Raw genomic sequence first — 19,784 nt, forward strand, 5'->3', positions numbered from 1 at the left:
GATAGTCCAGACAGGACATTAAGCAGTGTGTAGGAGAGAAGCCCAGCATCCCACTGCTAGTCCAGGGGCAACTGAATCTTTTCTTTACACATGAAGGGTGGGGGCTGATGGAGCTCAGCCCCCTGTTGCTATGATGAGGATGGTTACCAGCCATATTGCACCATCCATCCACCAGAAAAAATTAGGGCCAATAGGCTGATGACGAGGACGGTTACCAGTCCTTTTGTACCATCAGCTGATGCTGATGATGAGGATGGATTTCCATCATATTGTACCATCAGCCGCCCATGGCGGGGGGGGGGGGAGCAAGGATGTTGGTGTTGAGTGCTGCACTATTGCGTCTATCTGCAGCATTCAGTAAAGATAGGGTGACATGTAAAAGAGTCAGAGGATTGTTTTACCTTTCGCTTCTGGGGGTGGGTGTGGGTGGGTGAGTAGATTGCCAAGCTATGCCCTGACCCGCGGACACTGTGTTTGACCCTAGAAGCATTTGGAGCTCAGCCAAGAATGCAAATACTTTTCGGAGGCTGCAGGAACTGTGGGATAGCTTCAGTCCTCCAGTCCATGAGCATCCATTTGATTCTTTGGCTTTCCGTTACGCTTGTCACGCTGCAGTGCGCTGAGTCCCTGCTATGGCGTCTGTCTGGAGATTTTTAAAAAAGGATTCTGAATTTCATCTTCTGTAACGGAGCGCCGATAGAACGGATTTGCCTGCCCTTACAGCGATCACATCCGCATGGTCCATGCGGGAGCTCTTTTTTTATTTTGATTTCGGACTGCATCGCCACCCGTGCTGATCGGAGCTCCACGCTGGGCAAACAGGAAATATTCAAAAGTTCGCGGGGCTTTTCCTGTTTACCTGACCACTGCATCCGAGTTCAGATTGCGGTCCAGAGCGGTCACTGGTGCACTGTGGGATAGCTCCCGGAGGCCAATACCGTCAATCAGCGTCCACACTAACCCTAATCCGATATGTTAATACCGATACTAGTGTTACTCCTCTCGTTAGGGAGGAGTACAGAAACCGGTTTAAAGAGCCATTAAAATCGATATAAGGTGCCTCCTAGTGTGGACGGTTTTGGCGTTAAATCGGTTTTACGCTCCTAAAACCGATTTAAACGTCTAGTGTAGACCAGGCTTCAGAAAAACTACTAAGAGAAGAATTGTGTGGCTTAGTTAATTGATGTTAGAAAGTAATTTGAAGTTAACTTTTATCTGAAGTTCCCAAAATATTATATTGGAAAGGGAAAGGGATTTTTTTTCTGATTTCTCAGATTTCCATCTTCTGTACTAAACATTACTCCCAACTGTAGTAAAAACAAAAACAACTCTGCAACAGCGTTTTTTGTTTTGTTTTTTAATTTTCTTGCAACCACTTAAAACTGTCATAATATACCACAAACTTCTGTACACTCTTATTTACAGAGAAAGAAGCAAAATATTCATCCAAAATATTTTTAAAAACCTTTTTGATTAAATTGCTATACCTATCAAAAAAGATGGGAATAGATAGGCATATTTTCTTGTGCATATTTCTTCTCCATTTCATATTTCACTCTCAATGCATATATTATATAAAAAATGAAAAAAAGCAAGCAGGAAGGACACAAACACAATATGCATTTAAATTGGGTTTTGTTGTTGGTTGGTTGGTTGAAGAACAAGCAGCTAATTTAAAAAGGCAAAATACAGGAAAAGTGCATCAATTCCAATGATTTAGTATAAGAAAGAGGCCTATGCATGGTGATACTAGCCAGGATGGAGTCTCCCAGCAGACCTCTGATTGTCTACAAAAGGCTTTAACAGAAGTAAAAACAAACAAAAGAACAGGGAGGAGAAACATGAGACCTCAAGAGAAACACAGAAAATATCTTCCCATGAGGCTTCTTGGAAACTAGAGCTAGACGACTTCTGGAAGGGGCAGGTATTCATTTTTTTCCTGGACTTCACAAACTCATCTATGCATCACCCTGCTTGACTGAGCTCCAGTCTCACCACTAAAGCCAGATCTGAGTTGTTTTCCTCACCCTCGGCAATGCTGGAGACTTTCACAGGTACTCATGAGACAGCAGAGCCAATCACAGGTGTCAGCTTGATTGTGCTAAGTCACTTAGATCCTCTGCTTCTGAAGTTTGTCAGAGTGAGATCTGCTGACTTCCATGGCTTAGGGCTCAGCCTCTCACCATTGGTGAGAGACTAAACAGACCTCGTTTGTCTTCTAATCAAACAATTCCATCTGCCGTGTGTGATATGCTTCAGCACATTGACAGATCCAACTTCTGGTGAGCTAGAATCCAGCATGGAGATACTGAAGTCCTACCAATCTTATACTCCATTTTTGCTGGTCAGTTTTCAAATATGATATTAAAAAAAGACAAATTACAATAATGAAGCTTATACCGTAATTAGTGTATCCAAGACCCACTCTAACCTTTCACCCATAAGGCTGCCTTCAAAAACAAGGCTATTTGTATGATTTGGGAAAAGTTAGGCAACACACTAAAATGTGGCTCAGCACATCATTAATTTGAAATGGAGTTTTCAACCAACATTTAAGAAGTCTTCAGACATACTCAGTTACATTGATCCAGATCCCTCAAAGGTATTTAGCCTCCTAACTTCCACTCATTTCAACGGAAGTTAGAAGCCTAAATACCTTTGAGGACTGGGCCTTTGTGCTTAGTGAATGTATTCAAAACTCACAGTAGGGCAGTAACTAGTCCTACAGCAGCTGGTTAGGAAGAAGCTATGTATAGTATCATATTTTTGGCTTTATGATAAGGTTACCTAATCCAGTGACTTTTCTTTTGCCAACATACTTGCCTTGCTCTTTTGTCTTGAACACAACAGTGGGGTGGATTTGCGAAGGCATCCATTTCCTAGCCAATCTTAAACTGCAGAATTTGATGGGTTTGCAGAACCTATTTGGCTGCCATCAAGATCTCATAAGCCAATCAAGCCTCATTCTAGTTATATATATGAAATCTTTGTACATCATGTGGAAAAATGGAGTGCTAAGTCCTGCAAGTAATAAATATATTTATATTGCTTTGAACTTAGCAACTTAACAGTCCTCTCTTCTCTCTATATATCATTAGAATTGGGAATAAGAAATCGAGCATCAAAGTCTGTCACCACAACAGAGAACTCTTAGTGTTGTGATAGGCAGAAATCTAAAAACTACACCTGAGTCCCATCGAACATGCAGTCTTTATCAAATCCATAAGGGTCTCGTAAGCTCACTGGCATTCTGTACCATCCTCAAATGCGAATGGCTTTCTACCTGGTTCCCCAGAAAGCTACTTTCATTTTTTTTCTAGCATTTTTAAAAAAAGAAAGTAGCTTTAGATCAGTATGATCAGTCTTGTACCTTTCCCTTTTTGGAAGGATCTCTTTCCTTTCATCTCTGCCTGTTTGAGAGAGTCGGCTAAAAGCGGCTCTTGAACCTGACAGTAAATAGGACACGTTAACTTGCCATCCAGGGGATGTTATAATGCACATTTTTAGAGACCAAGCACCTCTCTGCTATGGGCTCATTTTCTTCTAGTGCATGGTGTACAATACACCAGCCCGCTAATGAAATCTGCTTGCTCAACATGGCTAAATGTAGCCCTGTAAGTAAATGCTATGCGGGTAGCACCCAAGTTTTCTAAAGCTATGATGTGCTAATCTCAGACTGTATAATGCAGCCACTCAAGTTTATAATATGAAAAGAAGTGAGGGAGGCAGGAAAAGTAAATCCTGTGCTCCTCAACTGGTCAGCCATGAAAGAGCCTCCTTTACCTCTGTATATACGAGTGGTACCTAATAAGGAGCTCATTTTCCTGTAGTGAAGATTCCCTAGAGACGTGCAAAACACCATTGCCCACCTCCCATGCAACACTTATGGCAAGTGGATACAGTACAATCCCTGAAGCCAGTTCAGGTCACAGCAACTCCTGCTGATGAAGATATGATTAGCCTAATGCCAAGATTCACCCAACAAGCTACTCAAAGCTATCTAATTCTGCAGAAACAAAGGAACTACAGTAGCACGTGAGTCTATTTCAAGTCATGTCAGTGTAAGATCAACAGATATAAGCCAAAATACCTCTTTGTATTGTAGATGGAAAAGGATCTTTTAAAAAACAGTAACAAATGAAAAGAACATCCATAGGCAATCCCAAATATCCCCTTTAAATCTAGCAATAAAGACAGAGTGCATTTTCCCCAGGAAGTGAAGTGTACAAGAACATGTGTGCAGCATAGAAACATTATGCACAAACAATGGAAAATATCCCTTTTGAAAACTCAAATAAAAGTGGATCCCATTGGGACCAGACTGCAAATGCCTTCCAAAGTGAGGCAGAAAAATCAGCCTATAAAACATGCCCACAGTGACCTGTAGCTACTTCACAGGCCTCTGAAGCAGCTGACAAATGGAGTATTAAATTTATACTTTAAAACAAAACCCTAGACTCTGTGATAAAAAAGTTTGTTAAATATCTCTCTATGTTTAAGTTCTGTACTTTTCTGACATCTACCTAAGCACACCCATTTTTATCAGGAGGGAAATGCAGCAGTCTTGGCTATAGAGCTGTCAACAGAGTTTGGAGTCAGCTTTTCCTTCACTTAATAGAGGGCCTTGGAAACCTTGTTCTGTATGATCGTCCAGCCTGATGTTGCATGTTGGTCAAGTCTGTCAAGGCAAAGTGCCAAAAGTCACTTCATTTCCCCAAGGGAAAAAAATCAAGAACCAAAATTGCCATTATTAGATGCACATTGGCAGGGGATTGGGACATGATTTAAATTAAAATATGTTTTAAACCTCACTAGCTATGGATTGAAAAACAAAAGAAAGGAGTGTGCATCTCAATCTCAAACCTCCCCCCTCCCAAAGGGTACTAACTGTTAAATAGTTTGTCTTACATTTAGATTTTTATTTTAGGGTGGAGAAGGATTCTTTGGAATTTAGCACGTCTCTAAATATTTTTGCGTTGACTGAACTATTCTAAGGGACTTGCAGCAAAAGAAACCCTCTGCTTATCCAGAGCTGCTCTCAGTGAAAGCTGCTTCACTGCATTCATTTCAGTGTCTTGGATGGGCCAGGAATGGACACTTGGACAAGGTGAACCCTACACTTTTCAGTTTACAAAGGATTCCCTAACTGAACCCTACAGTTTGGTTCATACAACATCCTAGGAACTAAACCCAGTAGGCTTGCATGGAGCTCAGACTGCCTCTATGGCCAGCCTCTAGCTACCATACATCTCGGAAGCCACTAAACATATCTTTCTTGCACTGCCTCCTCAAACAAACTCCCTTAGCAAGCACCAGAATCCCCTACTTTCTTCAAGTGTCCTAGTGCCTGCCTCAGGGCTTTCTGCAGGAGTCTGAGTGGAGGGAAAAGCAGGGAAGGCATGCTTTCTGATTTCCCACCTGTATGTAAAATATCGGCTCATATTCCCCCAGACATTTACAAACACAGACAGAGGTTGATGAATGCATAGAATCTGGAACTCAATGTTCATTTTCAAGTGGGTCTGAGGTTTGATGCCATTTCACACAGCAGTATTAGACAGTAACGTTGGCTCTGTTGCCCACTAAAAGCTTATGAAGAGAACAGCTGTACAGAGCTCCTTATGATGGCTATCTGATTCCATTCAGGCCTGACACGTAGTTCACCACTAGTGCAGCTCCACTGGCAGAAGTTAGCGTAGGCAGGGCTTAGTTTTCAATCACTTTTGCCAAATGGCATTCTCTGAGTCAAAAAACCCTGAGTCATGTCCACACTGAAGCTCCCACTCTTGCTTTCTCTGGTGGAGCTGAACTGATGGTGAATTTTCCTAGTTTACACACGGACCTGAGGTTCATGTAGTGGGGGGCAGGGAGAAGAGCAGCATTTAACATGCTCTGCTTTGATCCCAGCTACTTTGTACAGGTAGAAAAGGGGCAAGGAGATTCAAGCCATGTTTTTAAAAGATAGGTCCAGTAATTCTACCTGACAGCCAGGATGCAGAATAGGGAGCCCTTTCTCTTTCTCCCACCCAAAACAGGGAGAGAGTGCAAAGCAGTATATTTTCCAAACTCCTCCTAAAGAAAAAGATGATGCTCCTGAAGTGCCAAACAAATGTATGCTGTTTTCAGTCAAAGCTTTGGAACAGAGCTTACCTGGAGATCAGAACTCCATGGGGATAAGGTTTCGAGCTTTAGACCTCTCTAAGGAACAGCAGCTACTGTACAGCTACCAATGAACTTCTCAAAAGAATTAACCCCCTCCCATCCTCAGTAATCACTTTTACTGTGCAGGTGGCAGAGGTAGTTAAAAAAAAAAAAGAATCCAAAAACACTAATATAAAAGAAACAACTCTTGCCATACCGTACATTCAGAACCCTGTGGCCACATCATTGTCCTGACAATGAGCTAATTTAAATTAAAAAAAAAAGCGCTGATGTGTAAAAAGCACATCCCAAAGTCAGTGCTGTCTTAAAGCAAATGTTCTCTTTCAGGGAAAGAAAATGGAGTTCTTCTTGATTGGTTAAGAATAGGAAAAACATTTTCCAGTAGCTGCCTTCTCACTTACATGGCATCCATCTCTCCTTTACCTTTTTTAATTCTGCACCACCAGAACTCTTGAAATGTCTGTCTCCTTATAGGAAATGTTTCTGTAACCATTTTTTAAAAGTTAAAAAAGACGTGATCAAAAGAATGAGAGACTCGTCTTCCCAAGCTAGTAGCCAGCTGGTAGGGTAGCGGCTATGTTGGCATTGACATTTTGCTCCAGATGTTGTCTTCCTTCCCTCAAAGTGCAAAACTGTGGCTGAACAGATGTTTGTAGGTCACCAGAACTGGAGCCTCAGTTTAATCCCATTTGGCTTTCCCCACCAGAAAGGGAGGAGCATGTTGCTGCAGTTGTGCTTCCAAAGGTCCACTTCCATTTGGCCACCCCTCAGTTAGCAAACTGCTGATAAAAAGCAAGTTTGACCCTTTCGATGTGATGGCAAAGTTTAATGGCTGGCCCAAGTTTCAAATCCATGCACTCCTGAACAGTGGGGAGGGTGAGCAGGAGAAGCGCCTGACCATCTATTTCCTGTCAGGAGACAAACAGAACATTGATAAGGCAGAATTAGTTGCTCATTTACTCCCATTCAAAGTTTGGCTTCCTTAAGTTTCAGCTCACGACTCTCTACCCCTAGCAATTTGCTCTTTCACTTGTGCTGCTTCAGTTAGCTAGAAATCTCCCTCTCATTACCTACTTACTTCCTTCCTTCCTCATCTTGAAGTGCAGGTCCATTCTAAATTGTCTAAACAAGATATCATATGGTTTCATCCTTACTGTCTCAATGGTTCCAAAGAAAATGTATTCAGTTTATAAGTAATGGGATTTCCCCCCTAATTTCTAGCCCTGCAAACTCAATCTGTGTTCAGAGAAGCAATCTGGGTTGTGTTCTCATGCATCCCCACACTGTAATACAGGTTGTGCAGGCCAAATTACACCCTCAATAACACCTACAGCCTTCATATTATGCCCTTAGCAAAATTTGTGTTCACCACCCAGGAGGGGCCTGGCAATTTGTAGTACTGGGCACTTAACAGGCAAGACTGGCAAAATCTACCTTTGAAAAGTAGATATAATATGAAAAAATACATTAAAAGGATTCTCACTTTTGTGCTGTGTTTTTGATACTCTCTTAAAAATGCATTACATTTTTTCCCTAACGACTCCCTGTGATACACAAGGCTGAATCCCCACTCTGTCACTTCGCGTGCAGAAAGAGGGGCCCCGCAAGGATTCTAAAAATTAATACTTGCCACTCTGGGCTTGTATTCAACTATGAAGGATACAGCTTCTCTGACCTTGGCTTGGTAAATGCTGCCACCACCCAAATGCAAAAAAACCCCTTTTGAACCCAGGAGGAGCACTTGGGAATTCCTCCCTGTGGGTTACCCTCAAGCCCTTTCACCCCCCTCTGGGAAAGAGCTGAGAAAGAAAACAAAGGAGATTAGCTGTGGCTATCAGCTAATCAAACAACATGCACAAACCTCTTAGGTCACCAAAAATCCAATTCTGCTCTTAAAAAAAGTAAATTTTATTAAAACAAAAAGAAAGAAAATACATCTGGAACGTAGGCATTTGCTAGATTTTAAAAGAGCAATTCCAAAAATTAAGCACTCAAACTAGCTTCTTGGGGGTTTAGCTTAAACGTTACAAAGCATCAGGGGTTAACACAGAGGAGAGCCACAAACCAAAATAAGAAATAAACCTGATAGCGTCTAACTAAACATTCCCTATCCAAATTATTTCTTCTAGGTATGGAAAATACTTTTTTATACCTGGTTCAAATCTTACACAGCATTTCTGCTTATGGCATTGCTGCTCCGTGTTCCTGCAGCCCAGAGAACAACAGACAAAGGGAAAGTTTTTTTCCCCCCATTTAAAAAAAGTTCTAGACTTCCCATTGGCTCTTTTGGTCATGTGACCACCCCCCCCCCCTTTACCTGGGGGACTTTAACGCTTTACAGGTAAAGCAAGTAAAGAACAGCTACCAAGAGGGATTTTACAGCTAACTGGCTGTCTGGGTGTCCATCAAAGGGAGCTACCCGCCACTTTATTTATCACACTTCCTCTTTGTTAGTGAATCAACAAAGCACCTGTGTGATGCCTGGTAACAAATATTTAGCAGTCTCCAAACTTTAAGGTTTACAAAGCACTCTGCAAGTGTTATTTATAGTAAACGGTACAATATTTACAAATCATTTAATATTGGGAGTGCTATTTGGGTCAATATAACAAGCTCTATATCCTCTTTCAAATAGGCCACTGAATTCATTGTGACCTGTTCTAGTTGCTGCATATCAGTTTTCTCCCGAGTCAGTTTTGGAAATCAACTACATCACATAGCAAAACATTCAGTAAGCAATGGAACATAATCGAATGCCTCTATTCTAGAACAAGCTGTAAGAAACAAAGTGTAAAGTTTTTTGCCATATCAAAAACATTATAAAAACTGCAGCAACATGTTTTACCCTTTAGTAATTAAAACTGGTTTCATGTGGTCATTCAACCAGCACATAATGCAGCAGCAGGTTCATGTATTTTAAAAAGTGTTGCATACCTGATCCAGGAAAATTCTGGCTAACGGGGCGCAGTCTGTGGATTTAAGGAACCGCACGACGTCAGCCACGCTCCATTCCAGAGGGTTACTGTCCAGTTGCAGCTTTTCGGCAACTTCAATCTTTAGTTCCTAACCCACCCGCCCCCCCAAAACCCCAAAATGTTATATTTGCCATGTCCACATAGCATGTTCCTAAAATAACTCTGAACTTGAGAGGCAGAATAGTCTAGCGGAATGCTAAGAATCGGAAGTCAGGAAGTGCTGAGTTCTAAAATCCCAGCTCTGCCAATGGCTTGCTGTGCAGCTTTTGGAAAAATTCCCAAAACTCATTATTTTAATTTTTTTAAAATTGGTGTAGTATCCTCTAACTCCCTCCCAGACAAGTTGTGAAAATTAGTAATATTTGTATGCTGCTTTGAGCATGGGAAGTGCTAGTCTCCTCAAGTTCATGATCCCTGCCTGACACCAGGCATGGTGATGCACAATCTCAGGCTTTTACTCAATTTCTCTCTGCTCCTGGATTCCCAGAGAGCAGCAGGGCCTGAAAACACTTATTTTTGCATGGCCAGGAGAATGCATCTTTCCCATTCAGGTGCAGAACTCCCCCTGGTTATCACTGTATCACACTAGAAGTCTAGACTAGCATCACATACAATACACAAGCAAAACCTTAGCTGTGATCTTGGCAATATTAGTCTATTCATTTGGAAAGTTACTTTGCCCTGCTATGAGATGATCTGAGAATATGAGGTCACCATTAAGGTTGTGTGGAAGTGAAAGTTGTGGTATGTATTGCTTTTCAGCCTGTATTGGAGATGGGAGTGAAAACTTTATGGAGTGCTTCTGATAGCATTTTAAGCAATCTGACAATGGCACATTGGACCTTCTTATTTTCATGCTTCTTAAGCTTTGGGTGGGTTCTGATACAATCAAACTACATTTCATTACAGTTATGTTAATTTTAAGTTTTAATAATTGCAGACGCGAGTTCTGAAGGAACAGTTTGGTACAGCAGCAGCTTGTCACTTATCACAAACAGGCGTTTTTATTTGTAAGAAATACCAAAATTTGCTGATAATTTTGGTAATATTTTCAAAGACAGGATCCTCTAACAACAACATTTTGGCCTTGGCTGAGTGAATAGATTAGCCAATAAGATCATCACAGCTGTTATCTTAACCCCCTTTAGAGCCAATATTTGCTGTCAGCCCTTCTCCTTACAATTCAAGGAATGTCACCTTTGCATTTAGCACTGGGAAGACAGGACACAGCGTGCTCCAGGTGTACATTGGAAATTAAAAGCAACTTTCAATCGGGATGATGAGTGAAATTCACAGCAAATTGCCAAATGGAGGAAAAATTCTGAATTGATGGTATCTCCCTCCCCATGCCTGAGGAAGCGATCAAACCACTGAGAAAATAAGAAATTTTATATTTTAAGAGGTACCTTTGGTGAAGGGGGTTTATTTTCATCATCAGAGAAGGAAAAGGTCCGGAGCTTCCTCTTCCGCTTGTCTTGATCCTGAGCCAGGCAGTGGGACAGTTCACTTTGCGTGGGAGAGGAGGACCGCGATTTCTTCTCCGACACTTCTGACTCTTCAAGCAGTTCATCTTGCTGCTCTGAGGTGCTGTCCTCACTCAATGATTCTTCATCTATGTCATCCTGGTCATCCTCTTCCTCTCCCCCACTGCCCTGAAGGAGAAAAGAAATAATAAATTTAGAATGGGAAATTTAATACATAAAAGTCCTGTGACAGTCTCTGATCTTTACAGTCCCAGTTGCATGCAGTGCTATTGTAATGATGTTGGTCCCAGGATATTAGAAAGACCAGGTTGGTGAGACAATATCTTTTATTGGACCAACTTCTGCCAGTGAGAGAGACAAGATTTTGAAAGATACTACCTCACCCGCCTCGTCTCTCTGATCTACAGGAAATTTTTGGCTGCACAGAGTCTAAAGGAACTGGTAACTGGCTGTGCAGCCTATTCCAACGCCGAGGGAATGAATGAACGTGCACTGTACTGTGCAAGTTTCCTGTAGCTGCATACCTGGGGAGAGCCAACTGGAGAGCTGTCCACTGAGGTGGAAGAACGTTTTTTCTTATGGACAAAGAAGTGTTTTCGTCTCTTCCTCCTCTTGCTTGTTTTCTTCATGCCTGCTTCCAGATTACTGTGGCCACCTGGTGGTCGGCCAATCCTTTTGTTTTTCCTCTTCCCATAATAGTGCGCTACATGGACAAAAGCAAAGGGTGTGTGTTTCACATGCATTGTGTTGCAATGGAACTTCAGCATCATTAGTTATCACTTATCAGCTCTCAGGAATGCAGAATCATTCACAGAAAGCTTTCCAACAGAAATCCCAACTGTGGAGAACATCAACATGAATGGGTCTATTCTTTCCTTCAATATAATACATCAAGTATGCATTTATTAATAAAGTTAATCACCCAACAAAGGGAGATTATATTTTTTTAGTTCTGAGAAAGGCCTCAAATGAACAGTTTTTGGTGCAAACAATGTCATCAGCTATAGAGTGGCAGATGGTGGTGATGGGGTTCTGCAGGATTTGGCATGGTCTGTACAGATTTACTGAGATGATACATAATCTACTCTCACTGTGGCCAGGAGTTCAAATTAGTAAAAGACATTATGGAAGCAGCTTGTTCTAAAGCAGAGTGGCAGGAGTGACACAAAACTTTCAATGAAAGTATCCAGGAATTGTTTTTGTCCTAGAAATCAGCAGCAGGAATTAATACAACATTAGGCATAATAGTTAATAGTTGGTTTTATGATGTTGCAGTTCACTGTTAGATAATCTTTGTTTTGATCCAAGATACAGGTATCTAGGTCTATATCATTAGCACTTGGGCTGCTCATCAGGGTGAATGAAGTGATATATAATTTGTAACACATTTTGAGATCCTTCTGGATCAAAGGCTTGTCTAAATGAAGATCATTACATTGGCAAAAAACCCTAGTATCTACTCACTGTATTTGGTCTTTGTCAGGATAGAGCAGTTCTCTGAACACTTATCTAGCACCATCTGTGGGCCAAAGAGATTTGGACAGCATTCCAGTTTGATGCAGGTTGTTCTACAGAAATCTGCCACCCGATCTGCTGTTCTCACAACCTCCACAGTGGCACGGTAACTCTTCCCTTTGTACCTGCCATTGGGAGAATATCATCAATAATCTAGCTGGTGCTAATACTGTTATTCGCTATGATAAAGGTGCTATATTACATTATCAACATCAAACTTTACATATTCTAAATAAGTTTAAAGAGAGCTCGTGAAGGTTTTTATGATTGTTGATCCAAAGCCCAAATCCTCCCTTTAGCAACATAAAATGACAGATGCACATGTGAATAAATATTAACAAGCTAGTACAGCATGGGCAGTTGCTGTGCCAAGCTTCGGCACACTGCCCTGCTAGTATGTTTCCAATATAATTTGGAAGAAATATTCCCATAGTTTATATGGGCATGGAGACTAAATCATCTAATCTAAGATGGTAATGCAAAAATTGCCAATTAATGTCCATTGGCATGTAGACACCTCCTTACTAGGATCTGGACTGACTCCACCAACTCACTGCAGAGGCCACTGAACAGCCATTAAATGGATAATTTACAACCCCAGTGAACGCAGGTACATTTGGCAGGTTATTTGGATGTGGAAAGCTATACATCACATTACCAACCCCCTGTGGCTCCAACCACTCTTCCTCAACCTACTAAGCAACTTATCAAGGAATGGAAAGGCTAGTAACACCATGGCTCCATGTGCCAGAATGATAGCTTCTCTTTTGACTGAAGACAACAGATTAATGTTTTCCCTGGTGCCAGCAGAGGATGAAGCAATAAGAAAGGGCATCTTCTATTTGTCCACTAGCCTTATATGACGCAGACAGATTTTATGGAGGAACTACATGGTGTGGGGGTGTTGTGTATAGCTGAGTCAAGCATCATTCCCTAGCTTTGCTTTTTTAGTACATCCAGTGGTATATGCTAGTGAGTCTATTGGGGATACCTCAGACCACAGTTCTACTTAGAATTACATACTGGCCCTAAAATCTGAAACATGGAGAAAAAACAGGCAGTGATTTTCATAGGTAGCCTGCCCACCCATCTCTGACCTCACTGTTATATCAGATGAATATATTTAATAACTGCAATAAGCCATTCAAAACTGACCTTTCCTTTCTCACAATATTTATTTTATTTATATAAACTTTTCTATGGACTCATCACTATATTGGAGTACACAGAACTCCCATGAGGTAGGTAAGTATGTCCATTTTACAGATGGGGAATGGAGGCAATGAGAGAGTTAGTGACTTGCTTAAGGTCATGCAGTAAGTATGTGGCGGAGCTGGAAACAGAATCCTGATCTCCTGGTTGGGTAAAAGTCTAGTACCTCAACTACAGCACCATCCTTCTTTTCTTTTGCGTAGTTAACCAAATGGCTCAAAATTGCTGGGTTTAATAATTATATTATGTTAACATGATCACAATATTCTTTCAGTGTGGTTCCTAGCCAGTAAGGCCCGCAGGAGCACTGGGCAGCATATTTGCATCAAAAATGTAAAAGGGATTCTCCAACCCAGCTCTTCCCAGTGCTTGACTCCAGCTCTGTATATAGGCTAATATTTAAAGGGAAATATTTTTCCACTATGGAATTTGGCTGAAGGTGCTGACAGTCTGAAAACCTTTCCTGACACTTGCAAAGCAGAAACACAAAACTATCTTCAATCAAATTACAAATCTTTTACCCTTTTGCTGCTGATCTGCTAGGGCATATTCCATGTTGAACTAGTTACTCCAGTAATACTACACTGAAATCAAAGTAGTATCAGAGCACACCTGATACAGTAAGCAACAGCATATCAGCTGAACTCTGCTGGATGTTCCTGAAACATTTTGCATGAGTTGGAGGGTTTAGTTATGCAGTGTCCTTATTTGTCTTGAACAAACCACATGTCATTTTCCGACAAGGCAAATAGTTAAACAAAAATGTAGATTGTAGAAGATATTACTACTGGGATCAGTTGGACTGGGATGTGGGGCAGGAATTTACTTTGCTTTCAGGGTCTCTCCATGCCCATGCCAGGCAGCATCCTCATCCAGCTGGAGTTCTCGAAGGACACGGCTAGGTTTGTAGGCTGCGTTGATCAATAAAGTGAGAACCTGCAAATGGAGATGAAAAGAGGAGGGAAAAACCCATTAGGTTATTCATACAATAAATATGTTTTAAAGAGCTAGGGTGGATTGGAAGATTAATTCAATTTTTCTGAATTAACCAGCATCAAACCACTACTATCTGAGATTTAAACTCATTCATAGTGGGATTTGGGGAAAAAAAGCAACTGCTTACATGATAAATCATAACAGACTGTAAGCAGGGTCTTGCCAAGTCTTCAGAATTTGACTGCCAAAAGATGACTGATTTCATCAGTTTCCAGAAATTTTTGGAGATTCACTGTCCTTATCTCATATCACCCAACTTAATTCAAGGGTAGACATTATAAAGCTCAGGCAGTCCTGGGTAATGCCAGTGACATTTTGCTGCCTATACATGCTACTTCATTCCTGAGCTTTTACTATTAATCATGTTTATTATGGTAGTTCCTAAAAGACAACTAAGAATGCCATTGTGCAGGGCATTGTACAAAAAATAGTAGATGGCCCTCCCACAAAAAGCTTGTAATCTAAATAGATAAGACAGACACTGGGTGGGAAAAAGGGTATAATTCTGGGTATCATCCAAAGGTATGGTCCTGTGTAATCCATGACTTCTTGGCTGTGAAATCAGTCATGTGCTACAGAACGGGGCACCAGAATCTAAGGTTTCATTTAAAAAAAAAAAAAGAAAAAGAAAAAAAAAGTTTCTAGCCTTTGTTGCAGTGATCATCTGCTCACATTTGCAATTTTATCAGTGCAGTGTTACCTTCCTGATTCTGCAGACAACCTGAATAAAGAGCTCTGAAAAGTGCTAGCAACCTCATATGTCAGTCGGGTGTTAATCACCTTGACATTCAACCCATCCTTAGGTTTCAGAGTTAACTATTTTCACACTAATCTTTTTAGCAGAAAGATCTAGATAGGATGCTTATTTCTACAGTCCAAAACCACCTCCAAATACATTTCCAGGTGTCAAAGGCCTCAATTTGCGAAATCTTCAGCTTCACCCCATCAGTTTCCACAAGGCGATTATATGTATCAGCTCAAAACTCAGATACACCAAAAACCAAAAAGGAGGGGCAGCATAAAATATATTGAGCATATCAATATAAACACAAGGGCTACTATATTGATTGTAGTATTCATTTTCGTAATTAAATTCCTGGATGGATTTTCAAACTCCTGTAGCTGCTACAGACTTTGGTAGGATTTGTGGGTATTCATCAGCACTTCTGAAAGTCAGGCCTTTTTTAATTTAAACAAAGCTGCCACAGAATTTCCAGTCTGCCACACTGGGAGTACTGCAGAATCCAGAAGCCTTGCTATATAGATAGGCTCAGCTTGCTGTGAAGTACCCTGAGCCTTGCTCGAAAGGCCTGTAGAAGTCCACAGTGAAGCAAATTAAACTATTCAATTCACCCTCTATGAAATGAAACATCTGTATCAACATAACATAGAATCTGATGTGGGAAGAGCTAGCACCATTTGCAGTTTAACAAGCAAAGAGACAAAACAAGGGTCATTGTTCCTAGAAAGGTTGCAAAAGCACCTCCACAAAGGATCTTGTGCAGTTGTACCATATTCTGTCCATGAGAGAACATCATTTCTCTAGTCAATGGAGCACAAAATCTACTACTTTAAAAAAAAAAGACATTTAACATGCAACAAAGGTCCTTCCCAGAGGCAGCTTCTATAATCTGGTTCTTTCTTACAGGAATACAGATTTGTCATGACAGATAAAACCAATGGTTCATCAAAGCCAGCATCCTGCCTTGGGCAGTTGCTGATACCATATGCTTCAGAGGAAGGCAACTCCTTTGCCCCTATAATGCTGCCTGGCCAACTGTACAACATAAGTTACAATGAACTATTTCCCAAGCCTCATGGCAGTCACGTTACACCCAAAGCATACAATCTGATTCACTGCTCTACAGCCAAAATGCTTCTGAAATAAATGTAGTCAAACTTTACTAATTCTGGGTCACTGAGAACGAAAATTATGCTTAAAAATTGTTGATTGGCTCTAGTTTTCAAGTTATGCTATTGGGTCAGTATATACGACCCTTGACTTGGGAACAGCGGAGGATAAATGAGTTATAAAGGGAAGGGATCTCAATTTAAACCAGAAATGACTAAAATACATCTTTGACTGGATCTATGAATAAATCTATGACTGGGTTTGGACAGTACTTGCTTTTTAGGCAAAACAATGAATGATGCAATCTGAAGCCGGTATTGTGTCATACATTATATGAATTGCATCATGTTATTCCTAGAAGTCATGAATGATGCAATCATAATGAAGCTTACACCACTCTGCTGAACAAATTGCCCTATATCAGCTCTAGAAATCATACAGTGTCGTGCTCTCTTATTTGTCAGTGTTTGATTTTGCAAAGGGACACATTTCTGTTTAGCCAAAGTGAGCAGAGATGCCTCGTACTTGTGTGAACAGTGCAGATAACTTCTGCTATGTTTGTGGTGAAGTGACTTTTGCATCACAAAAGCGCAGTATAACCACTATGGTTAAGAAAGCCTATCACCTTTCTTTTGGCTCTCAAAGGAGATCAGGACAAGAGGTGGGCCCCACACATATGCTGCAACACTTGTGCAACAGATCTTCGCCAGTGGTTGAACAGGAAAAGGAAATCTATGCCTTTTGCAGTGCCAATGATTTGGAGAGAGCCAACAGATCATACCAGCAATTGTTACTTCTGCATGGTGCCTCCAGTTGGGAAAGGTGTGTCAAAAGAAGAAAAAGTGGACTGTGCATTATCCAAACATTCCATCAGCTGTACGCCCAGTACCCCATGGAGAAGGACTGCTGGTTCCTGATGCACCAGAATCATTCTCACTTGAGTCAGACGAGGAAGAGGAAGAGGATGAAACTTCTGGTCCTGAACCATCAATGTCACAGGACCCACATTTTCTCCCATCCTCCTCCTCTGAACCACACCTCATAACACAAGGTGAACTGAATGACCTTGTCAGGGATTTGGAACTACCCAAGAGTAAGGCAGAGCTGTTGGGCTCCAGACTACAGCCGTGGAATCTCCTGGCAGGTGATGTTAGGGTTTCCATGTTCCGTGACCATCAAAAGGATCTTGTCCCATTCTTCTTCATGGAAGGTGATCTTGTAGCCTGCAACAACATCAATGGTGTGATGGCAGCCCTCAACATCGTTCACGATCCAGATGAGTGGAGACTGTTCATTGATTCATCGAAGACAAGTCTTAAAGCTGTTTTACTGCATAATGGCAATGTTTTGCCATCAATTCCAGTTGGTCATGCAGTCCATATGAAGGAAACCTATGACAACATGAAACAACTTTTGAGGTGTGTAGAATGGCTGACTCGCCCCTGCGGTGCCTCCTGCTGGTGACTCCGGGAATTAGCTCGTTCCAGCGCTGGAGCACCCTCTGCAGGCCAGTGATCCGCCTGTCCTCTGGCCCCCGTGTCCCTCCCTGGACCCGGTGCCCTTTTACATGGGGTGCTGCCCCCTGGCAGTAACCCCTTTCTCTCAGAGGTTTCCCCTCCTGAGGGAACCCCCACCCTCTATCCCTACCTTGCCTCAGTGTATGGCCACTGCCAGTCATTGTCTATCCCCACGCCCTGGGGCAGACTGCAGTATCAGCCAACTCATCACTGGCAAGGAGGGTTTGGACCTGCTGCTTTGGCCTACCCCTGGGCTGCCCTCTGCAACCCCCAGTACCTGTTAGCCCAATGCTAGGCTGCAGCCTGGGGCTTTCCAGGCTGGAGCTCCCCAGCTCCTCAGCCTTTCCCCAGCCCTGCTTCACTCAGGTATCCAGTCTCAAGCTCCCTGCATCTAGGCCCTTCTGGCCTGCTTCTCGCTTCCCTGGCCTTTTATAGGGCCAGCTGTGGCCTGATTGGGGTGTGGCCCAGCGGCAGCCACTTCCCCAATCAGCCCAGCCTAAAGGCTGTTTTCTCCTGCTACTGCCCCTTCCCAGGGCTGTTTTTAACCCCTTCAGGGAAGGAGCAGGGTTCCACCCTGCTACAGGTGCATAAACTATGACCAACATCAGTGGCAGCTTTGTGGCGATTTGAAGGTTGTTGCTCTCTTGCTTGGTCTGCAGACTGGATACACAAAGTACTGCTGTTTTCTCTGTGAATGGGATAGTCGTGCAAGAGATTCCCACTACATCAAGAAAGATTGGCCACTCCGACAGTCATTGGAGCCTGGGAGAAAAAGTGTCCAGCATCCACCACTTGTTGAATCAAGGAAGATTTTGTTACCGCCCTTACACATCAAGCTGGGTCTGATGAAGAACTTTGTCAAGGCCATTGACAAAACACAAGCAGCTTTCAAGTACCTCCGTGGAAAATTTCCAAGGTTAAGTGAAGCTAAAATAAAGGAAGGTGTCTTTGTTGGTCCTCAGATTCGTGAACTTCTTCGAGATGATGCATTTGACCATGCACTGCGTGGCAAGGAAAAGACGGCATGGAAAGCCTTCCAGTTAGTGACAATAAATTTTCTCGGAAACAACAAGGCAGACAACTACAGGCTGTTGGTGGAAAACCTCCTCAAGGCATACAAAAGCCTTGGTTGCAACATGTCACTAAAGTTACATTTTTTGCACTCTCATCTAGATTTTTTTCCACCAAACTGTGGAGCAGTGAGCGACAAGCACGGCGAGCGATTTCACCAGGACATTGCAATGGAGAAACGCTATCAGGGCAAATGGAGCCCATCAATGCTTGCAGACTATTGCTGGACAGTGACAAGAGATGCTCCATTTAATGAATACAAGAGACAAGCCAAGAAGTGCCGAGTAGACACTGAATAGGACTAAACTATGTACATAATAGTTTTTTGCCTTTTGTTTCATAATAAATTTTAGTTATATAACCCTTTTGCTGATTTTTAAAGTGTTACATAAACAGGACAGGTGAAATGTTATCATGTAAAGCAACCATAAACACATGAAAAGACCCAGGTTTACAATTTATAATTAAAACTCTACTATCTACACAATATACATAGACATAAAATGTAAAAACTTAAATATCTTAGAAACAGTAGCCAATCAGTTGTTTTAATTGTCATATTTGAATTCAGCACATCAAAATACATAATAAATAGCACATTTTATCTCTGAAGCAGACGACTTCTCAAAAATTGTAGACCAGTGTTATCTTTAACCTGCTTAGCTGCAAATTTATTGAGAGTATTAATTTATCAAACTCTGATAACTCAGCTACAGTATTCACCTGTGGCTTACTCTTTTTTTCCCCTCCAGTTCATGCAAAGTGTTTTTTTACACACACACACACACACACACACACACACACACACACACACACACACACGCTCCATCAGAAAAACGTACATTTCTGCAGTGGTGCAGCTCTACAGATGCTAACTATAGTAGAAGTTGTAGATGGGGTTCAGGTTTTTTGATCACCATGTTGTCTGTCACCAAAGGACAGGAAAATGCTTACAGATTTTCTTAGCGGATGCAAGACTACTTTGATTTTTATACATGGC

The 19,784-nt window shown here is 41.7% G+C and overlaps 1 protein-coding gene across 3 annotated transcripts in view; it reads right to left on the reverse strand.

The window, feature by feature from the left end:
* Nucleotides 1-1,371: 1,371 nt before the first annotated feature.
* SFMBT1 (Scm like with four mbt domains 1) overlaps nt 1,372-19,784 on the reverse strand; it is a 285,061-nt gene continuing 266,648 nt past the window's right edge. For all 3 annotated transcript variants that reach the window (XM_039482044.1, XM_039482043.1, XM_039482045.1), the window contains 6 exons: nt 14,175-14,284; nt 12,086-12,261; nt 11,146-11,324; nt 10,544-10,789; nt 9,097-9,225; nt 1,372-7,070 (listed from right to left, as the gene is read on the reverse strand). In XM_039482044.1, the coding sequence (XP_039337978.1) occupies nt 6,930-7,070; nt 9,097-9,225; nt 10,544-10,789; nt 11,146-11,324; nt 12,086-12,261; nt 14,175-14,284 (981 nt within the window). In that variant the 3' untranslated portion in view covers nt 1,372-6,929. The remainder of the gene's footprint in view (nt 7,071-9,096; nt 9,226-10,543; nt 10,790-11,145; nt 11,325-12,085; nt 12,262-14,174; nt 14,285-19,784) is intronic.

The sequence above is a fragment of the Mauremys reevesii genome, linkage group 7 (assembly GCF_016161935.1).
Source record: "Mauremys reevesii isolate NIE-2019 linkage group 7, ASM1616193v1, whole genome shotgun sequence".
Classification (NCBI taxonomy): domain Eukaryota; kingdom Metazoa; phylum Chordata; order Testudines; family Geoemydidae; genus Mauremys; species Mauremys reevesii.